The 20,287-nt window shown below is 36.4% G+C and overlaps 1 protein-coding gene and 1 pseudogene across 1 annotated transcript; both read left to right on the top strand.

Annotated features, from left to right (window-relative positions):
• Positions 1-2,129: 2,129 nt before the first annotated feature.
• Positions 2,130-3,534, top strand: LOC124834293 (uncharacterized). The gene is made up of 2 exons (XM_047308959.2): positions 2,130-2,422; positions 2,514-3,534. Exons 1-2 carry the CDS (start codon positions 2,243-2,245, stop codon positions 3,195-3,197), a joined length of 864 nt encoding a protein of 287 aa, XP_047164915.2. The 5' UTR covers positions 2,130-2,242; the 3' UTR covers positions 3,198-3,534.
• Positions 3,535-5,016: 1,482 nt separating this feature from the next.
• Positions 5,017-9,866, top strand: LOC148194381 (uncharacterized; annotated as a pseudogene).
• The last annotated feature ends 10,421 nt before the right edge of the window (positions 9,867-20,287 follow it).

Consider the following 20,287-nt stretch of genomic DNA (forward strand, 5'->3'; position numbering starts at 1 on the left):
TCCATTTCAATTCATGAACATATCAACATGTTTAAATTGTAAAAACATAAATAAGTTAAATATAAAGGACATTATTGATGCATTGATATGTTAATTCTAATAAGCAATTTATTCTACATGCAATTCATTTAAATCTACAAACAATTCATTTGAATCTACCATTCAAATTGTGAGAAACTAATATTAAGAAGTATTGGAGACGAAATATCTTTATTTTAAAATGAAAAAACAACAAAGAAAATCAGAATTAGATTTAAGTTTGTAATTTACACAATAACAAATACTTAGCATCCTTCCATGTAAACAATATTAAGAAGAAATTATGCTTCTCTTTAATAATAGAATACTTGTTGATATTTCTTTTTTTGAAAAAGTTATATTTCTATTTAATCATGAAGTCCTTAATTTGTGATGATATTTATTTTAGGAGATGTTTGAGCTTTTAAATAATTCATATGCAAAATGGTTGAAGGTTTTAAGTAATTAAAGCAATTCTTTTATCTTATAAAAAGTGATCGACTTATTTTCATAACATATTAATATTTTTTATGTGTTTTTTCACCCTTTAGCAAATGATTACTTCAAACTATTACAAAGATTATGTTTCTTTTATGCATTTCATGAAAGTGATTGTGTTTCTTTTATGCATTTTATGAAAGTGATGTAAAACATCATTTATAACAAACAATATGAAAGATGTTTTCCATGTAACATAGAGTTCTACAATAAAATAATGAATGTTTTTTATATAGCAAACAAAGTTTCATAGTGTAGTTAGATATTTTTTGTTGAAAAAGATGTTGTACATGGTTTTTATAAAGCACATAAGCAAAATACTTTATAATTTATTTTAGGAATCCAATATAAGTTTTGTTATAATAGTTTGAAGACAAAAAATACATTTAATCTCTTAACAAATTTTTGTAGAAAATATAAATATTATATCTGAAAAAGTAATAATCACATGAAGTTATGTTGTGTGAAAACAATAGCATAAATACTTGTAATAAGTACTAGTATATTGTATGTAAAACTTTTATATATACATATATATTATCAATCCAACTATAATTATTTCAATAGTAAAATAATATAGCATTTTTCTATGATAATTTCAAAAGATAATAAATACAATAACAAACTTCATTTTGAATAATTTGTCACTTATCTATGAACTAAGTTAATAACCTTCACCTCACACTCTAATAAGATATGCATATATATCTTTTATATCAATCAATGTGAGAACATAGATTCAATATATTTATAAATTAGCATAATTTAAAAATAAATTGAATAAAACAAGTGCAATAATATTAAGTATGGATGTTTCTTGACATCTAATGTGCACATTGTTATACAACATAGCATTTACTTGCTTTTAGAAAATTTGTACTGAAAAAACAACAATTTGTTGAAAAAACTATTTTTGAATTGAGATTATAACAAAATTAAATGTCATTACATTGTGACAATATTGGATTTGAGCAAAAGAAGGACAAATCAACATAATATGTGAAAAAGAATAATGTTGTTTAGCCATTAGGTTACTACACATGTTCTTAGGTTACATTTGTTCAACTTCAATCACCTTCTAATCAATCATTCCATGATGAAATCTAATTGAAATTTCACGATTCTTGATGCAATGGAATCATGTGTTAACCTATTTTCACATGGAGTGAATTGATCTCGTTCCCAGAGAAAGCATTCCTCTCAATTAGGGAAAAACCTTGATAACATCACAAGAAAGCTCACTCATGACCATTGCACCTTCAAAGCAAAATTTCTCCCAAACCACTGATCTATTCAACACGCTACACCCATCATCAGAAAGCTCATAAAAAAATCTACAAGACTGAAAAAAATTCACTATTTTTCATTAACTACAGACGGAGTAATTCTCAAATGAATCAAGCTTAGAAACACACACCAAAAGGAAGCTATAGCACCCAAAACATTCTAACTAGCCTCCCCATTGAACAGCCGTTGATTGCACTCCCATCCAAGGGTTGACATTCAAACTATGACAAGGCCTCAATCCGTGTGAGGGTCCTGTGGACCAATCACAAATAAGTATTTGGATATGGTCTCTCAGACACTTGACTATTTAAACCATCAAAATTCTCTCTTCTTTCACACAGAAATTCCAATTACCATTGCATTTCCAATTTCAACGTTGTCACACAGATCCCAATTCCCAAATCTTCCTCCTAGTCCAACCTTAAACTCAGTCTTTTCCATGGCAACGGAAGAACCCACTGTCGTTGTGGAACCCGCACCCGAGCCTGCTGCCACCGAGTCTCCGCCGGAGGAGAAGGAGGAGCCCAAATCCGAAGCCAAGGCTAAGAAGACCAAGGAACCCAAACCTAAGAAGGTTTCTAGGCCCCGTAATCCTCCAACTCATCCTTCATACGAAGAGGTTTGATCTGAATTACTGTTCTCTCCGTTTCCTCTTGCAATTTATTGTTTAATTGGATCTGATCCCAATTTTGCTTTTGCTTATTTAACAGATGATCAAAGATGCAATTACCTCTTTGAAGGAGAAAACTGGTTCCAGCCAGTATGCCATTGCGAAGTTCGTTGAGGAGAAGCACAAACAGCTTCCCGCAAACTTCAGGAAGCTTCTTCTATACCACTTGAAGAAGCTTGTCGCCGCTGGAAAGCTGGTCAAAGTCAAAGGCTCCTTCAAGCTTCCGTCTACCAGGCCTGCCCCTTCTTCCCCGGCCAAGAAGAAGCCAGCAGCTGCTAAGCCCAAGCCCAAGCCCAAGCCCAAGCCTGCTGCCAAGGCCAAAGATACCAAGACTGCTAAGTCAAAGGCACCTGCTAAGGCAAAACCAGCTGCCAAGCCTAAGGCCAAGGCTCCAGCCAAGTCCAAACCTGCCGCAAAGCCCAAGGCTGCTCCCAAGCCTAAGGCTGCCGCTGCCAAGCCGAAGGCCACTAAGCCAGCCGCTAAGCCCAAGCCAGCAGCAGCCAAGCCCAAAGCTGCTAAGCCTGTTGCAAAGCCCAAGGCTAAGCCTGTGAAGGCTGCCAGGACTTCTACTAGGACTTCACCAGGGAAGAAAGCCCCTGCCGCTAAGCCCGCGCCGAAGAAAGTGGCGGCAGCTGCGAAGAAAGCTCCAGTGAAGAGTGTGAAGCCCAAGAGTGTAAAGTCTCCGGCGAAAAAGACTGCTACCAAAAGAGGGGGTAGGAAGTGAAGAGGTGGTGGTGGATAGAGTTGTTTAGGGTTAGTGTTGTGAAGTTTATTGTCCTTTTGGTGGTGTAGTTGGGGTTACAGATGTTCCTATAACATATGAAATCGATTTTATGAAACCTTTGTTGTTGTTTTTTTTTTTTTATAATTTTTTAGTTTGAATCCTTTCCAGGTTCGACCTAGGATTAATATAAAGCTTCTAGCTCTAGCTAAATGAGTTAATCATAAATGTATCTTAGAGTGAAGTTTCTCTCCATTACAGTATCTTTGATGGATCAATGTAGTATAAGCGCCCTTTCACATTGCAATGGATTAGTAGTTACATGTTTCTTTGTATGAAATACTGCATCTTCAATGTCATTGAAATCTCTCACATGAGTTCATATATATATGCTAGATAGACATGACTGTGTGAATAGATTTGTGATTAATTGAATGCATTTGTTTGCATCTCAATTTCTTGCTTGAATTTACTCGATTACTTGTTTCTTTAATTTTCATACACTTTAGTGCATTCTGGATGCCTAATGAAATGATTTGAGTTTCGTTAATTATAAATTTGTTTCGCAGAATATAAGATAAATCCTTATTTTTACGGGTATAATGTTATAATCCTATTGTTTTGGTATGAAACTATATGTTACAATGAAATTGCGAGACAGTGACTTTCTTGCGGGTGTGATCTACTAGTATTTTTACCTTTGAATGGTCTGTATGAAATTGTAGCTACCTAGTTGAATGACAAGATTGGTGAGGAAATAATGTCACATCTAGTTTTCTTATTTTATTGCTTGCCTTAGGTGGGAAGTTATGCAAAGTAATTTGTTCGAACTGTGTCTTTTATGCGAAAAGGAAGAGCAAATTAGTCTCAAGCATATGTAGATGAAATGGAAAAGAATTTGTAAATTGTATATGCTTGTACATGTATTAGGTATCATGCGGCGCAATTTCAGTTGGTCATGTACATATTTCTGTGTTTCAGTAAATAGCGGACTTTCTTGAAGAATTTGTAACAATTGGAGATGATGAAACTTCCCAACATTGATGGTGTCAAAGCCAGCAAAATTGGCAACTGTTGTTGTGACTTGGAGGTTTGTACAAAATTTTGTTCCTTTCTTTAATTGATGTTGAAGACAAGGTAATATATACAGGGAATAAACATTTGCTTTTGTTCCTTTCTTTTGGTTGTAGCAGGATGAACTTAACTTTGGATTACTCATGATTTCATGGGGATGCTGGCTTTTGTTTACTGGTTCTTCTTTCTCTCTCTCTCTCTCTCTCTCCCTGTATGCAATTACCTTATTCCTAACCGTTGCATATCACTTGTAGAGCTGTAACACCTTAATCGTTGTCTAAATGATTTTGATTGTAGATATAGGTATGCAAGACTATCAATGGCTTAGGTACATGCTTTGTTGTTGATTGTGGCGGTTTACTAAATATTATGAAGATGTGAGTGTGTGGATATATTTTTTGGGGGGACATCTGATTTGGACAATTCCTAACTCACTCTCCTCTTTGATTTGCAAATCTTTCTAAATTGCGATTTGTCTGTTCTGCCTAAATTTTGCTTTTGTTGTTGTGCTTGCTTGACGATCCCTCCGTTTGTTATAGTGTTTGGTGATTTTTGGTTCTACAATTCCAACCTGATTTGCTTCATCTTGCATTGCAGCAGCATGAACATCTGAATGAACTCCTTTTTCTAAACAAACAATGGTCCAGCTTGAAGTTCATGGTCTCGATGTCTATCTCCCAACAACTGTGCAGAACGATTCTTCGTCTCTGTTTTTGCCTCGCCTCTCATCAATTGTTGTGTAAGTCTATTACCGTTAAATTCCTTCAAGCTTCACATTTTCTTACATTATAAAATTTTGGCAAGTGAAATGATTGTTTTGAATCTGATGAAGTTTTTCGGTGCCAATATCCCATATATATCTGCCTGCTATTACTGAATTGTTTTGTAACCGGAAGGGAATGAAAGAAGAATTCTTCGTTGAATGCTTGTAACTAAATCACAGGTTTTTGGCAGACCTGCACTCCATGACAATGATTAATTTTCCTCCTATACACCTAATTCTCAGTCCTTTTGTTAGACTACCCGCCTAGCTAATAACTAAGTGAATGTTGGTACACCTACCTAATAACTAGTTGAATGTTGGTAGTTCTTAACTATTCCTGTTACAATTATATAATAGCCCCATGTCGAGTCCTTCTTATTTCTCTTACTATAGTCTCTCCTAATAGGAGGTCTTAGCTCCGTATTGACCTCCTCCCTAAAGAATCCACTTTGTCCTTAAGGTGGAATGAAATGTCTTCTGCTAACTCCATGCCAGGCTCACCATGATGGTTGGTTCCATTATGTCACTCTCCTTTGAATGAGTGTGAATACATAACTACAGTTAGCATCATTGTACTTTTCTAGTACAATGGGAAATTCACTATATTCAGTGACATAATTTATTAAACCTTTTAAGTATCTCAAAAGTCTTGCTAATGTATCTCAATGTTCCTAATGAGTGTATCTACTACATAAGCAATGTCTAGAAAATGATGTGAATCCAACCGAGTAGAAAAAAAAAGGTGACATGGTTTTTAATGAAGTTCAATTGTCATAATTTCAATTCAAGAAAAGGAGTAACACTTGCTAAGTTGGAGTGGCGAGCAAGCATGGTTTTGGCTACACTAATTTTATTATATTTTGTTACACTAATTTTATTATATTTTGTTGCAAATAATTGTATGAATGAGATGTTACAATACCAAGCATGCTTTGTTACTAGGAATTTACATGTCCTAATCTAGCCTTCCACACATCATATGAATAAAAAAGATACACAGAAGAACAAGATTCATTAACAATTTAAGAAATGTTAAGTACAAAAAAACTTTGATCACAATATCCCTTCCCAACAAACACATTATTTTTGTCATAAAAATCTTATTAAATTCAAATGACACTTTAACCCCAATTTTTCTCATCAGTGTTACATAGACTTGATTAACTCTGATTGATGACATATGTAACACATTAAGGCTAGAGTCTTTCTAGATGTGAGCTTTAGAAGAACTTTTCCTTTTTTCAGGATAGGAGTTGTCCTGAATCATCAAGATAAACATGTTCTTTTCCATCCCTCACACTAGCGTACGACCACAACAATTGTATCTTCCCCTTCGGCTTATTTGCCTTAGGATGATGGTTGTTTCTAAGTCTACGTTTGCACTAAGGTGCATGATGGCTTGGTTTTCCACACAAAAAACAATTTCGTTTTTTCTAGAATGTGGAGTTAGATTCGTTAGGATGGGAATTTTTAAAACTTTTCTTCTTGTGATAAACCATTTTCTCGTGCCTTTGTGTAACTGGTTTATTTGCTTTAGCATATAATGCCTTAGCTCTTACAATAACACACTCCTTACTAGTATCTTTTACTTTTGAAATGCCCATGAAAGGTTTCCCAAAGATGGTCTGTGTTTTGAAAACATTGTTTGAGTTCTGTGGTGTAAGATTGTTGTTGGTGTCCATATTGTCAGTCTTTAAGTTGTTAAGATTGTTATAAAAGCTGACGAAAAACACAAATAAAGTGAACTTCCTAAGGTGTGTATATTCATTGTTCTTAAGGAAGTATTCGTGATGTGTTGCACAAGTCATCCCAGATACAAAAAGGACTTCTCGAATATCTCCTAGAATGATGGAAACCTTCCTCACGCAAGTTGAGGAAGACTCCATGGAAAGAATGAGATGGAAGTAGAAGGATGGAAAGATAAGTGATATGGTGTTTGGAGAATGGATTTGTAGTGTTTCTTGAAGAAGGTTGGTCCAATCATCAAGGAAAAGGATAGTAGAGTCAAGAAGATAACTCTTTCCTAATGAACTTAGAAAGGAAGACTGTAAATGGGTAGAAATTCTCTGTTTTGTTTTCCAAGTTGAGGTTTACAAATGCTTGAGCACTCCTTTTATAAAAGAGGGACTGAACTGAAGGCATAACTAAGAAAGAGAATTTAATGAATAAGAAAGGTTCAATGAACCTAGGAGCTTCTTGAACCTTCCTCAAGACTAGTGCATTGTACAAGGTCCCTTCACCTCTAAGCAAGGTTCTTGAGGGTTCCTTAAGGCCCAAGCAAGCCCAAAAACCACTTGATTGCATTCCACTCAAGAAGCAAGTTGAAAAGCCAAAATTGCAGTTTCTAACTAGTCTGTTTGTTCTAATTGATTATGTAAAGTCCATAACCGATTAAATCAGCAAAACTGTTGTTTTTAAGAAAAATTGACTTTATTAATCGATTATGTATTGATTTAACGAAATCAGTACCTGAACAATAGAATTGGCCAAAATACAAGCTGAAATGAAAAGTAACTATGATCCAAATACAAGGTCTATAGAAAAGACTTATATACATATTTACATTTACAGAATTGGCCAAAATACAAGCCAAAATGAAAAGTAACCTTGGCCCAAATACAAGGTCTAAATAAAAGATTTATTTACATATTTACAAGGTTTAAGAGAAGGGAAAAATATGTTGAAACACCTACACCATCTTCCACAAAGAAGAGTTCGTTTTTGAAGCCTTTCTTTTTCTTCCATTCTCTTAGCCCTTGCTCATGTTGTAGCTCCTTGAATTGGTTTCCACCAAAGAATCTCAGAACTAGCAATACACTAAAATATTTTATAGCCCAAGATCTAAGAAAAGAGAGGAAAAATAAAATAAAATATGAGAAAGAGAGAAGAGATGTGAATTGTGTTAGAATCTTTTTATCTGGATTATTTCTGTTAAAGTCTTTGCTTTTATTAATTATATTTCTTCCTTATTTAGGAGATTATAATTATCAGGTATCATTAGGATATCCCTGAAATATAGAATTCTTTCTTTAGGAGCTATTATTATACTCCCTAAAATAGCTTTCTAGCATTGTATATATGGATTTGTAATCTCAGCATAATAAAATATACGTTTTACCCTAAATTATGAGATGGCATCAGAGCTCTCAACATCTGGGAGCCGCCTTTGACTGTGCACTAAAACCCTAGCCAGCAGCCTTTATTGCTGCCACTCTCTCTTTCAAAACAACCTTCATTGTTGTTGCCAACATAACTCTACACCGTAGCCTTCATTGCTGTAGTGTTCTTTCTTTTGTAGTGCTTTTCCTTTCAAATCTCTTCTTACTGCATTACCATCGTTCTGTTGCTTGGACATGGCAGACCACACTGTTGAAGTGGTGCCTACTGCATCACAAACCAATCAGGAACAACTCCGGAACCTCAACACTGCCTACCGCTTAAATGGGACAAATTATTTGAAATGGACCCAACTTGTTCGCAGAACTTTAAAAGGTAAAGGGAAAGCTAACCACTTGATTGATGATGCTCCTCCAGAAGATGATCCCAAATTTACAAAATGGGATGAAGAAGACTCTATGATCATGGCATGGCTATGGAACTCTGTGATCCTAGAAATTACTGATACTTGCATGTTTCTTAATTCTGCAAAGGAGATTTGGAATGCAGAGGAGCAGACATACTCAAAAGCTAAAGATGCTACCCAAATATATGATGTGAAGGTGAAGACTGTCGCTGCCAAACAAGGAACCAAGACTGTTATAGAGTATGCCAATCAACTAAAATCACTGTGGATGGAATTAGACCATTATAGAGTCATCAAAGCCAAGTGCTCAGATGATTCTGCAATGCTCAAAGAGTATATTGAGCAAGATAGAGTCTATGATTTTTTGGTAGGGCTTAACTTTGATTTTGATCAAGTGAGAGTCCAGTTGGAAAAGATAAAGTTCCAGGAATTAATGAAGTGGTAGCTATGGTAAGAAGTGAAGAAAGCAGAAGGGGAATAATGCTAGAATCCCTAACCATGGAAAACTCAGCCATGGTGGCAACTGGATCGGCCAAGATGGTTGATCCCCAAAGGGGGGACTCACCAATATGGAAAAGAAAAATGAAGGAGTGTGGTGTACCTTTTGTAACAAACCTCGCCACACTTGTGATAAATGTTGGAAGCTACATGGAAAGCCTCTTGGGGATCCCAAAATCGTGAAAAGGAGTGGGGAAAAAGAGGCGACAACAGTAGAAAGGGCGGACAAGCACACCTAGGTGCTGCAAAACATGAAGAAAACAACAGCGGACCAATTCCACTTAACCAGGATGAGGTTCATAAGATGCGCTCCTTCCTTAACAAGTTGGATAAATCACCAGGTAGTTGTTCTCTAGCACATTCAGGTACGTTTGACGAGTTTCCTTCTTTTGGACTTAATGCCTTAGATAAACAACCTAACACATATTGGATACAAGATTCTGGGCCTACCGACCATATGACACCCCCATCTAACATTTTCTCCTCTTACACCCCTTGCCCTAGCAACAAGAAAATATCCATAGTTGATGGCTCTTTGATGACTGCATCAGGTCAAGGAGATCTTCAAATAAGCCTATCTATCACCCTTAAAAATGTCCTTCATATTCCTAAATTATCTGTTAGTTTAGTCTCCATTAAAATACTCATATACGATCTCTCATGCAATGTTATTTTTTCTAACAATGACTGTATCATACAGAACCAACAATCGGGGAGGACGATTGGACATGCTAGAGATTGGAATGGCTTGTATTACTTGGACAATCCAAATATGCCATCAGTCTTGGGAAATAACAACTTTTTTTTTCTCTGATTCAATAAAGACCAGCAGGGATAAGGTCTTCCTCCATCATTGTCGTCTTGGACATCCTTCCTTTAGGGTCATAAAATTATTATTCCCTTCCCTTTTTAGCAAATTGGATGTGGCAAGTCTCAATTTTGAAGTGTGTGAACTTGCTAAACACAAGTGTGTTCCTTTTGCTCTTAGTAATAATAAGAGCACTTTTCCTTTCTATTTAATTCATAATGATGTATGGGGTCCCTCAAATGTCACAAATGTTTCTGGTGCTCGTTGGTTTATTACCTTTATAGATGATTGCAGTCGTGTCACATGGGTTTTCTTACGAAAACAAAAATCTGAAGTAAGCTCTGTGGTTCAAAGTTTTTTCTCAATGGTAAAAAATCAATTTGGTGTTAGCATTAAGAGGATTAGATATGATAATGCCAAAGATTACTTCAATCATGGGCTTATTTATTTTTTTCAAAAGGAAGGTATTATTCATAAGTCCTCCTGTGTCAAAAACTCCTCAACAAAATGGGATTGCAGAGAGGAAAAATGGACACCTTCTTGACCAAAACTAGAGCTCTCCTTTTTCAACATAAGGTTCCTAAAAGTTTTTGGGGGGAGGCTGTTTTTATCTAATTAATAGACTACCTTCTAGTATTCTAGCTTCCAAAAGCCCTATGGAGGTTCTGTCATCCTTTTATCCTAATGTGTCCTCATCCAACCACCTTGTTCCACACATCTTTGGTTGTGTCTCTTTTGTCCATGTCCACAGAAGTGATAGAGGTAAACTTGATCCTAGAGCCTTAAAATGTGTTTTCATAGGTTACTATCCACACAAAAGGGATATAAAGGCTATCACCCACCATCCAAAAAATTATTTGTGTCTCGTGATGTCACCTTTTTTGAGCACAAAAAGTTACTTCTATAAAGATCATCTTCAGGGGGAGACTGTACCAAATGAAGATGATATCCTTATGCTTCCTGACTTAAGCTTAGGACCAGAAATAGGGACTAAAAGTGTAACAACTGAGACTCAAGATGGGGCTGATGTAAGATTTGGTAAAAATCTGGTTTATACAAGGAAGAGAAAGACCAGTACAGAGTCTGTCCATGTTCAACCATCCAACCCAACATTACATGAGGTAACTATCCCTAATCCTTTAATCTCCAATGCATCAAACTCTGTTTTTCCAAATATACAAGAATTTGAATCCAGTCTAGCATCCCTTTATGAGGACCTAGATATTCCATTTGCCCTTAGGAAAGAGACTAGGAAATGCACTACCAAGCCATTGTACCCTCTAGCTAATTACCTATCCTTTAAAAACTTTTCACCTACTTATAAAGCCTTCCTCACAAACCTAAACACCACAACCACACCTACCTCTTTATCTGAGGCACTGAGTGATAAAAAATGGAAACAAGCTATGGACATGGAAATGGAAGCACTAGAAAAGAATAGTATTTGGGATTTGGTGGCTCTCCCGAATGGAAAAAGACCAGTAGGGTGCAGGTGGATATATACTATAAAATACAAGGCTGATGGGTCTATTGGGAGGTACAAAGCAAGGTTAGTGGCTAAGGGATTTACTCAAACCTATGGAGTGGATTACATGGAAACTTTTGCTCCAGTGGCAAAAATGAATACAGTTAGGGTGATATTACCTCTAGCAGCTAATTATGGTTGGAACTTGCAACAATTTGACGTTAAAAATGCCTTCCTTCATAAGAAATTGAAGAGGAGATTTACATGGAATTGGTCCCTGGATATGAAGGAAAAACAGCTGCCAACACTGTTTGCAAGCTAAAAAAGACATTGTATGGGTTGAACAATCACCACGAGCGTGGTTTGGAAGGTTTACTAAAGTTATGATAAGTCTGGGCTTTAAACAAAGTCAAGGAGATCACACCTTGTTCATTAAACACTTTAAATCAGGGAGAGTTACAGTGCTATTGGTTTATGTAGATGATATTATAGTAACAGATAATGATGAGGAGGAGCAACAACTGTTAGACCAACATCTAGCCAAGGAATTTGAAATTAAGACCTTGGAAAAATTGAAGTATTTCTTAGGGATTGAAGTGGCCCATTCTAAAAAGGGAATATTTATATCTCAGCAAAAGTACATCATAGATTTGTTGAAAGAAACTGGGAAGACAACATCCAAGCCTGCGAGTACACCAATTGATCCAAACATGAAATTGGGGAATGTAGAAGAAGGTACTGCAGTTGACAAGGAAATGTATCAAAGGTTAGTTAGTAGATTGATTTATTTATCTCACACTAGGCCTGATGTTGCATTTGCTGTAAGCCTTGTTAGCCAGTTCATGCACCAACCTAAGGAGGTTCACTTACAAGCTACACTAAGAATTATGCAATATTTGAAGGGAACCCCAGGCAGAGCAATTTTGTTTGAACGAAATGGGAATGTAAGTGTGGAAGCATATACAATTGCAAACTATGCAGGTTCAATTGGGGACAGGAGGTCAACTACGGGGTATTGCACTTTCATTGGTGGAAATCTTGTGACTTGGAAGAGTAAAAAACAAAATGTGGTAGCCAGATCCAGTGCTGAAGCAGAAGAATTTAGGGCAATGGCACAAGGGATATGCAAACTACTATGGTTAAAGATCATCTTGGAAGACTTAGGAATAAAGTCAGATGAATTAATGAGACTTTATTGTGATAACAAATCTGCTATTAGCATAGCTTATAATCTAGTGAAGAATGATAGAACCAAACATATCGAGATCGACAACATTTTATCAAAGAAAAATTAGATAGTGGTCTAATTTGTACTCCATATGTCTCTTCACAAGACAACTTTGCAGATATTCTAACAAGGGCTGAACAATAACAACTTCGAAAGTATTGTTTCCAGGCTGGGAATGGAAAATACCTATTCACCAATTTGAGGGAGACTGTTAGAATCTTTTTATTTGTATTATTTCATTTAAAGTATTTACTTTTATTATTATATTTCTTCCTTATTTAGGAGATTGTAATTATCAGGTATGATTAGGATATCCCTGAAATATAGGGATTCTTTCTCTAGGAACTATTATTATACTCCCTAAAATAGCTTTCTAGCATTGTATATATGGATTTGTAACCTCAGCATAATAAAATATACGTTTTACCCTAAATTATGAGAAGTTGTGTGAAATATGATTTTCGAAGGAGCATGGGAGAACCTATTTACAGGTGTAGTTGGGTTCAAAAAACCCAACCTCCCATGCCAATGTTCATCCATGAATTGCAAAATTGCCAATGCAACACACGGAGAAAACTCAGAAGATGCGACTTTGTATGGAAAAGCTACCGAACATGGGTTCTTTTTTCCTGTTGTGAGATCTATGCCTGACCTTCCTTTAAAAGTGGTTTTGTTGCTTTTGCAATACTTATTCCACTCTAGTTTCACCACAAGTACCTCTTCTATGAAAAGTCTAAGTGTTGCTGTGGAGGTTAGAAGACATTACTCCTTGTTAGATATATTATATCTTTTATCTTTTAGTTAGTTTGTTATTATTTCTCATTTGTATTTTGGGCTTAGCCCATATTTTTTCTATTATAAATAGAGAACTCTATGTGTGTATTTTACACAAGGGAGATTAATCCAAATATAGTTTTTCACTATATTCAACATGGTATCAGAGCAGGTTCTCTGATCTCTTCTCGTGATCTCTGCTGTCTGCCGGCGGTCGGTCGCCATGGCCGCCCCTAAAATCTCAGTCGGCAGTCCATTTTTTCTTCTTAAATCTCTGTCACAGTCAGCACCAATCCAGACCCAGTGTGCCACTGCTGTCGCCGCCACTTTCCGCTGCCGTCGCTGCTAACTCTGGCCACTGTCGCCGCCGCCACCGCCGGCCACCGTCACAGTTTCGACGGGTGACCTGCGGATCTGGACCGTCTCTTCGAGCGACGGCCAACCACGCCGGTTTCTAGAGCCGCTTCTCAGTCACGCGCCGCCACGCAGCGCTTCTTTCAGGCCACTTCGCCATCGCCAGCCACCGCCGGCAGCCGTCACAGTTTCGACCGGTGACCAGCGGATCTGAAGCGTCTTCTCGAGCGACGGCCAACCCCGCCAGAGTGAAGAGCGTCTTCTTCTCGGCCAGTCTCGGCCGCGTGTTCTGCACGCGCCGCCTTCCCGGTGTCGGAGTTTCACCGCGTCACTGCAGATCGTCTCGCCGGAGCTTCTTGAGTGTGTTTTGGTTCCTGTTTCTCCGTTTTGTTGGCTTGGGCTCATACCTAGGGTTTCCGCTGTCCGCGCTGTTTGCCACTGTCCGCGCCGTTTGCCGCTGTTCAGGAGCCGTTTACCGCTGTTCAGGCGCCGTTTGCCGCTGTATGCTTCCAATCATTGTAGGCCCCATCACTTTGTTAGTTAGTGATGGCAGTCCCTGTAGTTTTGTCGCTTCCAGCCACTACAGGCCCCATCAGTCAATGATGGCAATTTAGTCCCTACAGTTTTATAGCAGTCAACTGCCGCTGCAGTCGCTACCGCCTCAGACAGACGCAACTGCGTCAGTTCTTCTTGGGCTAGTGTTTAGCCCGATCTTCTTGTGATACACTGCTAAGTATCACCACTTGGGAGTTGTCCTGCAAAGAATTTTGGACCTCCAACATATCTTTAGATCTTTGATGCCTTTGTTTCAGCATTGTAGCTTAATATTTTGTTTTGTTTTAGTGGTCCAACAACTGTGATATTCCACATTTCCGCCCTTCACACTAAGGGGGAGTACGTTTCCAAGACACTGCAAGTCACATATATATGGGTGTAGTCCCTGCAGTTTTGTAGATTTCAACTACTACTGTTGATCCCGTCACCCAACCATCATTGATGAGGATTTAGTGTAGTCCCTGCAGTTTTGTAGCTGTTAGCTTTCAGCTACCACTGTTGATCCCGTCACTCATCCATCATTGATTGGGAATCAGTCCTTGCAGTTTGTCATTGTCAACCACTGCTCTCCTTCATCCACTTTTGAAGTTGAAGTTTCACAAGCTGCTGTTAGTCCATCTATGTTTGCCTCACACTCTTGAAGACAAATCATCTAGTTCAACACTGAGTTTATCTATTCCAAGCTTAGTTCATACAATTTGTATGCTCCAGCATGAGGGGGAGTGTTAGATATATTATATCTTTTATCTTTTAGTTAGTTTGTTATTATTTCTCATTTGTATTTTGGGCTTAGCCCATATTTTTTGTATTATAAATAGAGAACCCTATGTGTGTATTTTACACAAGGGAGATTAATCCAAATATAGTTTTTCACTATATTCAACACTCCTTAATTCAGATCTCTATGCAATGCAGGTAGTCCTTTATGGGTTTAGTATTTGTGAAGCTGCCATAAGAAATAGCCCCTTCCTTCCTAATACCCTCCTATCTTTGCCGTTGTTGTTGGAGCCACCATTTAGTTCGACGACCCCAACAATCGAATTGTCAGGCGACCACCGTGCCACCAAGATTGTCGTCATCGGAGTAGCCATATACTCTCACATGCCACTTAAAGTCTCGTCCTGGCACACCACCCCTCCTCTTTGATAAGAGTGTCGACTCCTTTTTTTTCTAGATATGTGATTGTTGTCTTGATTCGAGAACTTTAGATTTTAGGGTTTTTCTCTCTCCTCTTCATCTATGGCCTCGACTCAACCTCTGTTGTAACCCCTGTTGCTTCCACTTGATTTGATCCATCAATTTACACTAATTATGTTAATGAGCATCTAACCATTGACAAATTAGATGACACAAATTATGCGACTTTGGCATCAAATATTAAACTTTGGCTTTGTTGGAAGTTCCACATCGACTAGAAATAAGACCAATTTAGAGTATATAAGTGGATGCAAACCTCACCTTATAAGCCGGTTTTGTGTGGTTGAGTTAGGTTTAAAGTCAACTTCTTAACATGGTATCAGAGCTAGGTTAGAGTCTATCCTAGGGTCACAGTTCTTTATGTTATTATTGGCTTTACATGGACTTTTTAAAGACTATCCCATGTTAGTGATCAGATTTTAGGGTCCCTGGTTGTCCCTCTTTTGCATCTACATATTCCACCCTTTTTTCGTGTACCAAGTAAACCGATTGTTGATTTGTGAAGACGGTGGGGAAAGAAGGAGATGAGAGAGGATAGTCGCTAACGAATGAAGATTTGCATAGAAAGTGCACATAATTGATTATGTGAACTTATAATCAGATCATGTGAACAAATTGACAAGTGTTTTGGTCTACACGTTGATTATGGGACCATGATCAATTTCTGAGTTGCCTATAATCGATTGTGGGTGTTTTCTGTTTTTGTTTTTTCTATTTTAATAATAACAATAATAATAATAATAGTAAATCTTAAAAATAATACTAAAATTATTAATAACAAATAAACTTTTCTCTCTTTCCATTAATTTTCACTATCTTTCAACTAACTGAAACAACCTCAATTCTACTTTAATTGTGTTCCTTGCTTTCCTTTCTCACTCTTGATTTCTTTCACACCATCCAAACAAAATAGTTTGGAGACGTGTATGGTAGCCTGTTGAATTCGTAGGCTGGTTCACTTGGATGACTTATATGATTGAATCCGGTTTCATCCTTTATGTCTTATGGAATTATAGAACCAATCAACCAGTTTTTGGTGGGATTCGTACTGAACTGATTTTTAAAACATTGATGGCAAGAATCAGCCTCTCAAGGCTAAAACTAAACTAGCATGGAATTATTTTTAAAACTGTGATGCATAAATACAACAAGTGTATTGAATATGATATGATAATATGATGAGTTTAAAAGATACAGTACGTCTAAGTCATATTTGTGTGTGTATATAATTGTGTGGGTGTGTATATATATATATATACACACGAGAACGTATTTCTGTAATTGCTATTATGTAATTCTAAATTGAGAACGTATTTCTTAGACATTACTAGAAATAAAAAACCTCCAAATCATGTCATCACATGTCATTTTCTATTGTTTACAAATACGAATACTATCAAGGATTAGCGTCGTCTTCAAGAATTAGTGTCTGGGTGTTAGATATTTTGTTGATTGGATATTTCAAATGTTCAAGTTATCTTAAATTTGATTGCTAACTAATTTTGTACTGATATTATTGACTGCTTGTGCTCTTTTGAGCATTTCTTTGACTTCCTCCCAGGAGCTTTATTGTTTCTTTTAGTTATTCAGCTTCTGACAATATAACAGTTTATTTGCAATTCAAATTCGGCAGCAGCTTGTGCCTTAGATCGTTTCACTTCTGATTTTGAGGATATGTAAAGAACTTTGTTTGCTTAATGCATGTCTATAGATTACTATGAACTTGGCGAGCTGGTCTCCAGCTCGTCTTTTGGCGGGCAGGATTAGATTTTCAGCTCATCTAATCACAAGCTAATTCTTGCTACATCTCTGTATTTTCGTCCTGCACCCCATAAATATAAAAATTCCCACTTTGTCTTTTCTGGATTGTGTAATTCGAGAGGAAAAATGACTTTCATATTGTGCAATCTGGAAGCCACATGACCTCTCCTCTCCAGCTCCCCTCATTTTTGGCCACCGCTCTCCTCTCCATCTTTCCCCTCAATTTTGGTCTTCTGTTGGGATGAAGTGAGTCTGACCCAGCTGGGTCTCCTCCTTGGACCCAAAGTGAACCAGCCTTTCAAGTTGCATTCAAAATTAGGGTTGAATTAAGTGTTATGTTCATGATAAACTTGGGTATGTTCAATTAGGTCCCTCATTGGATATGTTCAATTAGGTCCCTAATAAATTTTTGTGGCCAACTGAGTACTAAAAAGTTTTATACTTTTCAATTGAGTCACTCTCATCTAATTTTGGGTGTGGGGTTAAGATAAAGTGTTTGGTTCTTCGATGTGTTGTCCAAAGTCAGTTTTGTTTGATGAGGGGTCTTCTGAGCATCCAAACTGCTCGGATGGTACTTGCAGAAACTACTCTGATGTCAAAGTCAGATCAACTTAGATAGATAACAATAAATGTTGTAAGTAATACATAACTTACCTTTTTACTTTAAACTTTTATTTATATATTTTGTGGTGGACTTTTGATTAAAACTGACCTAATTATGACCCAAACGTAAGAAATCATAATTTATCCTTGAGCAAAACGGTTTTGGAGTTGATCTACTTTGGGTTGGGTATCCAAGTGTGAGTCTAAGTCCCACATTGGATAGAAATAAGAAAGTAGAGGAGTATATAAAGATGAAAGACCCATTAATCCATTGCCTTAAGGTTTTGGGTAAAGAGTGGTATCGATCTCTTATATAGTTGGCTCGGATGTTATTGGTGTTTGTGTAACCCATATGGAACCTCCTTCTCAATAGACCCAATAGTGGTATCAGAGCCGATGGTTTGTCTTGGTGACCGGCTCAGATGAGTATAATGATCCCTATACCGAAAGTCTTCCTAGCAAAAAGGGTATCTAGGTAAGCAAGTTCCGTTAAGATACGGCGGTTGGAAAGGGCTACTCGTGGTTGTGGTTGGTTGGGAATGCTTCCGCTGGAGGGGGAGTGTACTATGTGGAAGAGACTCACACCCTTGAGGGGGAGATGTTGAGTATCCAATGCAATTCTTTTTAACACCTAAAACTTCCTAAATGATATCTCATTTCTCATTTTTCAGCACAAAAAACCCCATCATGGAATTGAACTCGAGCTTCAGGTTTCGTAGGTGTGTGTTGTAGAAGACAGAGGTGAGGGCCAAACCAAAAGGTTGGTTCCATGAAAGTGAAAACATGGTTCCCAGGTGGGATGAAGAAGTTCAATGACAGCCTTATCCTTTGCAATAAGGTGCATCATAGAGGAACAATTCACAATAGCCAACCGTAGGGATCCATGATATTGAAGTCCAACCAATGATATTGCAATTCTACAACGTTTCCATGGAGTCTGGTATTCTTCTAGTGAACCTGTTGTAGGAGAAGTTGATGAGCTAGAGCTGAGATTTGGATGAGAGAAGTTTGCTAGAATGTTGTTGACGAAGTTGTTGTCAGATAGGTCTACGAAATGTAGGGAGGTGGAGAGGTACTTGAGACTTCTCCTGTGAGAAACTGCAAGCAAAGTTGAGGATTTGTTGATGATGGGCTAGAAAAAAGAGAGGAGGAAATGATAGTAGTTTAAATTGGTGACAAAATTTGTGAAATAAGATGGTTATAAAATTATAAATTAGAAAATAACTTGTGATGAGAACTAAGTAAGGTGACGGGGCAAAATAATAGTCACGTTACTCCAAAAAAAAATTAGATGGTACGGACTTAACTGAAAACTACAAAGTTTTTGAGGACTCAATAGTCCATACTCAAATGAACAACCCAAATTTATCATCGACTTAAAACTTAATTATGTCTTAAATTAGTGTAGAGTTCTTTTAGATGTTTTGTATAATTCAAAAGGCATTGCCCAATCTGGAAGTATTTTTTTTTTTTGGTTTTTGGGTTGTGGAATCCAATTTTCTTTTTGGAAAAAAAATTACTTCAGAAGAAAAAAAATTTCTGAACTGTGCAATCCAATTTATTTTAGAAAAAAAATTACTTCACAAGGAAACTTTTCTGAATTGGACAATCTGAACAGGCAAAGTGTGAACTTTTATATTTGTGTAGGTGTAGGAAGAATAAGCCTAATCACGCCACGCGGTGTTATCCAACCCTGATTTTGGCGGACAGTAACGGACTGGACTTATCTCTTATACCGCCCCTCTTCAACCTTGTCCCCAAATAAATATTCAAACACACACATATATGTATATATGTATATATATATATATATATATCTATATATATATATACATGTATATATATGTATATATACATGTATATATATGTATATATACATGTATATATATATGTATATATATACAGATATACATATATACATACACATGTATATATATATATATATATAGATATATATAGATATATATAGATATATATATATATAGATATATATATATACATACAGATATATATATAGATATATATATATACATACAGATATATATATAGATATATATATATACATACAGATATATATAGATATATATACATACAGATATATATATATATATATACATACAGATATATATATAGATATATATATATACATACAGATATATATATAGATATATATATATACATACAGATATATATATAGATATATATATATACATACAGATATATATATAGATATATATATATACATACAGATATACATAGATACATACACACGTATATATATACATACAGATACACATATATACATACACACGTATATATATACATACAGATACACATATATACATACACACGTATATATATACATACAGATACACATATATACATACACACGTATATATATACATACAGATACACATATATACATACACACGTATATATATATATATACATACAGATACACATATATACATACACACGTATATATATATA

The sequence above is a fragment of the Vigna umbellata genome, chromosome 8 (genome assembly GCF_029865625.1).
Source record: "Vigna umbellata cultivar VRB3 chromosome 8, Vumbellata_1.0, whole genome shotgun sequence".
Lineage (NCBI taxonomy): Eukaryota > Viridiplantae > Streptophyta > Magnoliopsida > Fabales > Fabaceae > Vigna > Vigna umbellata.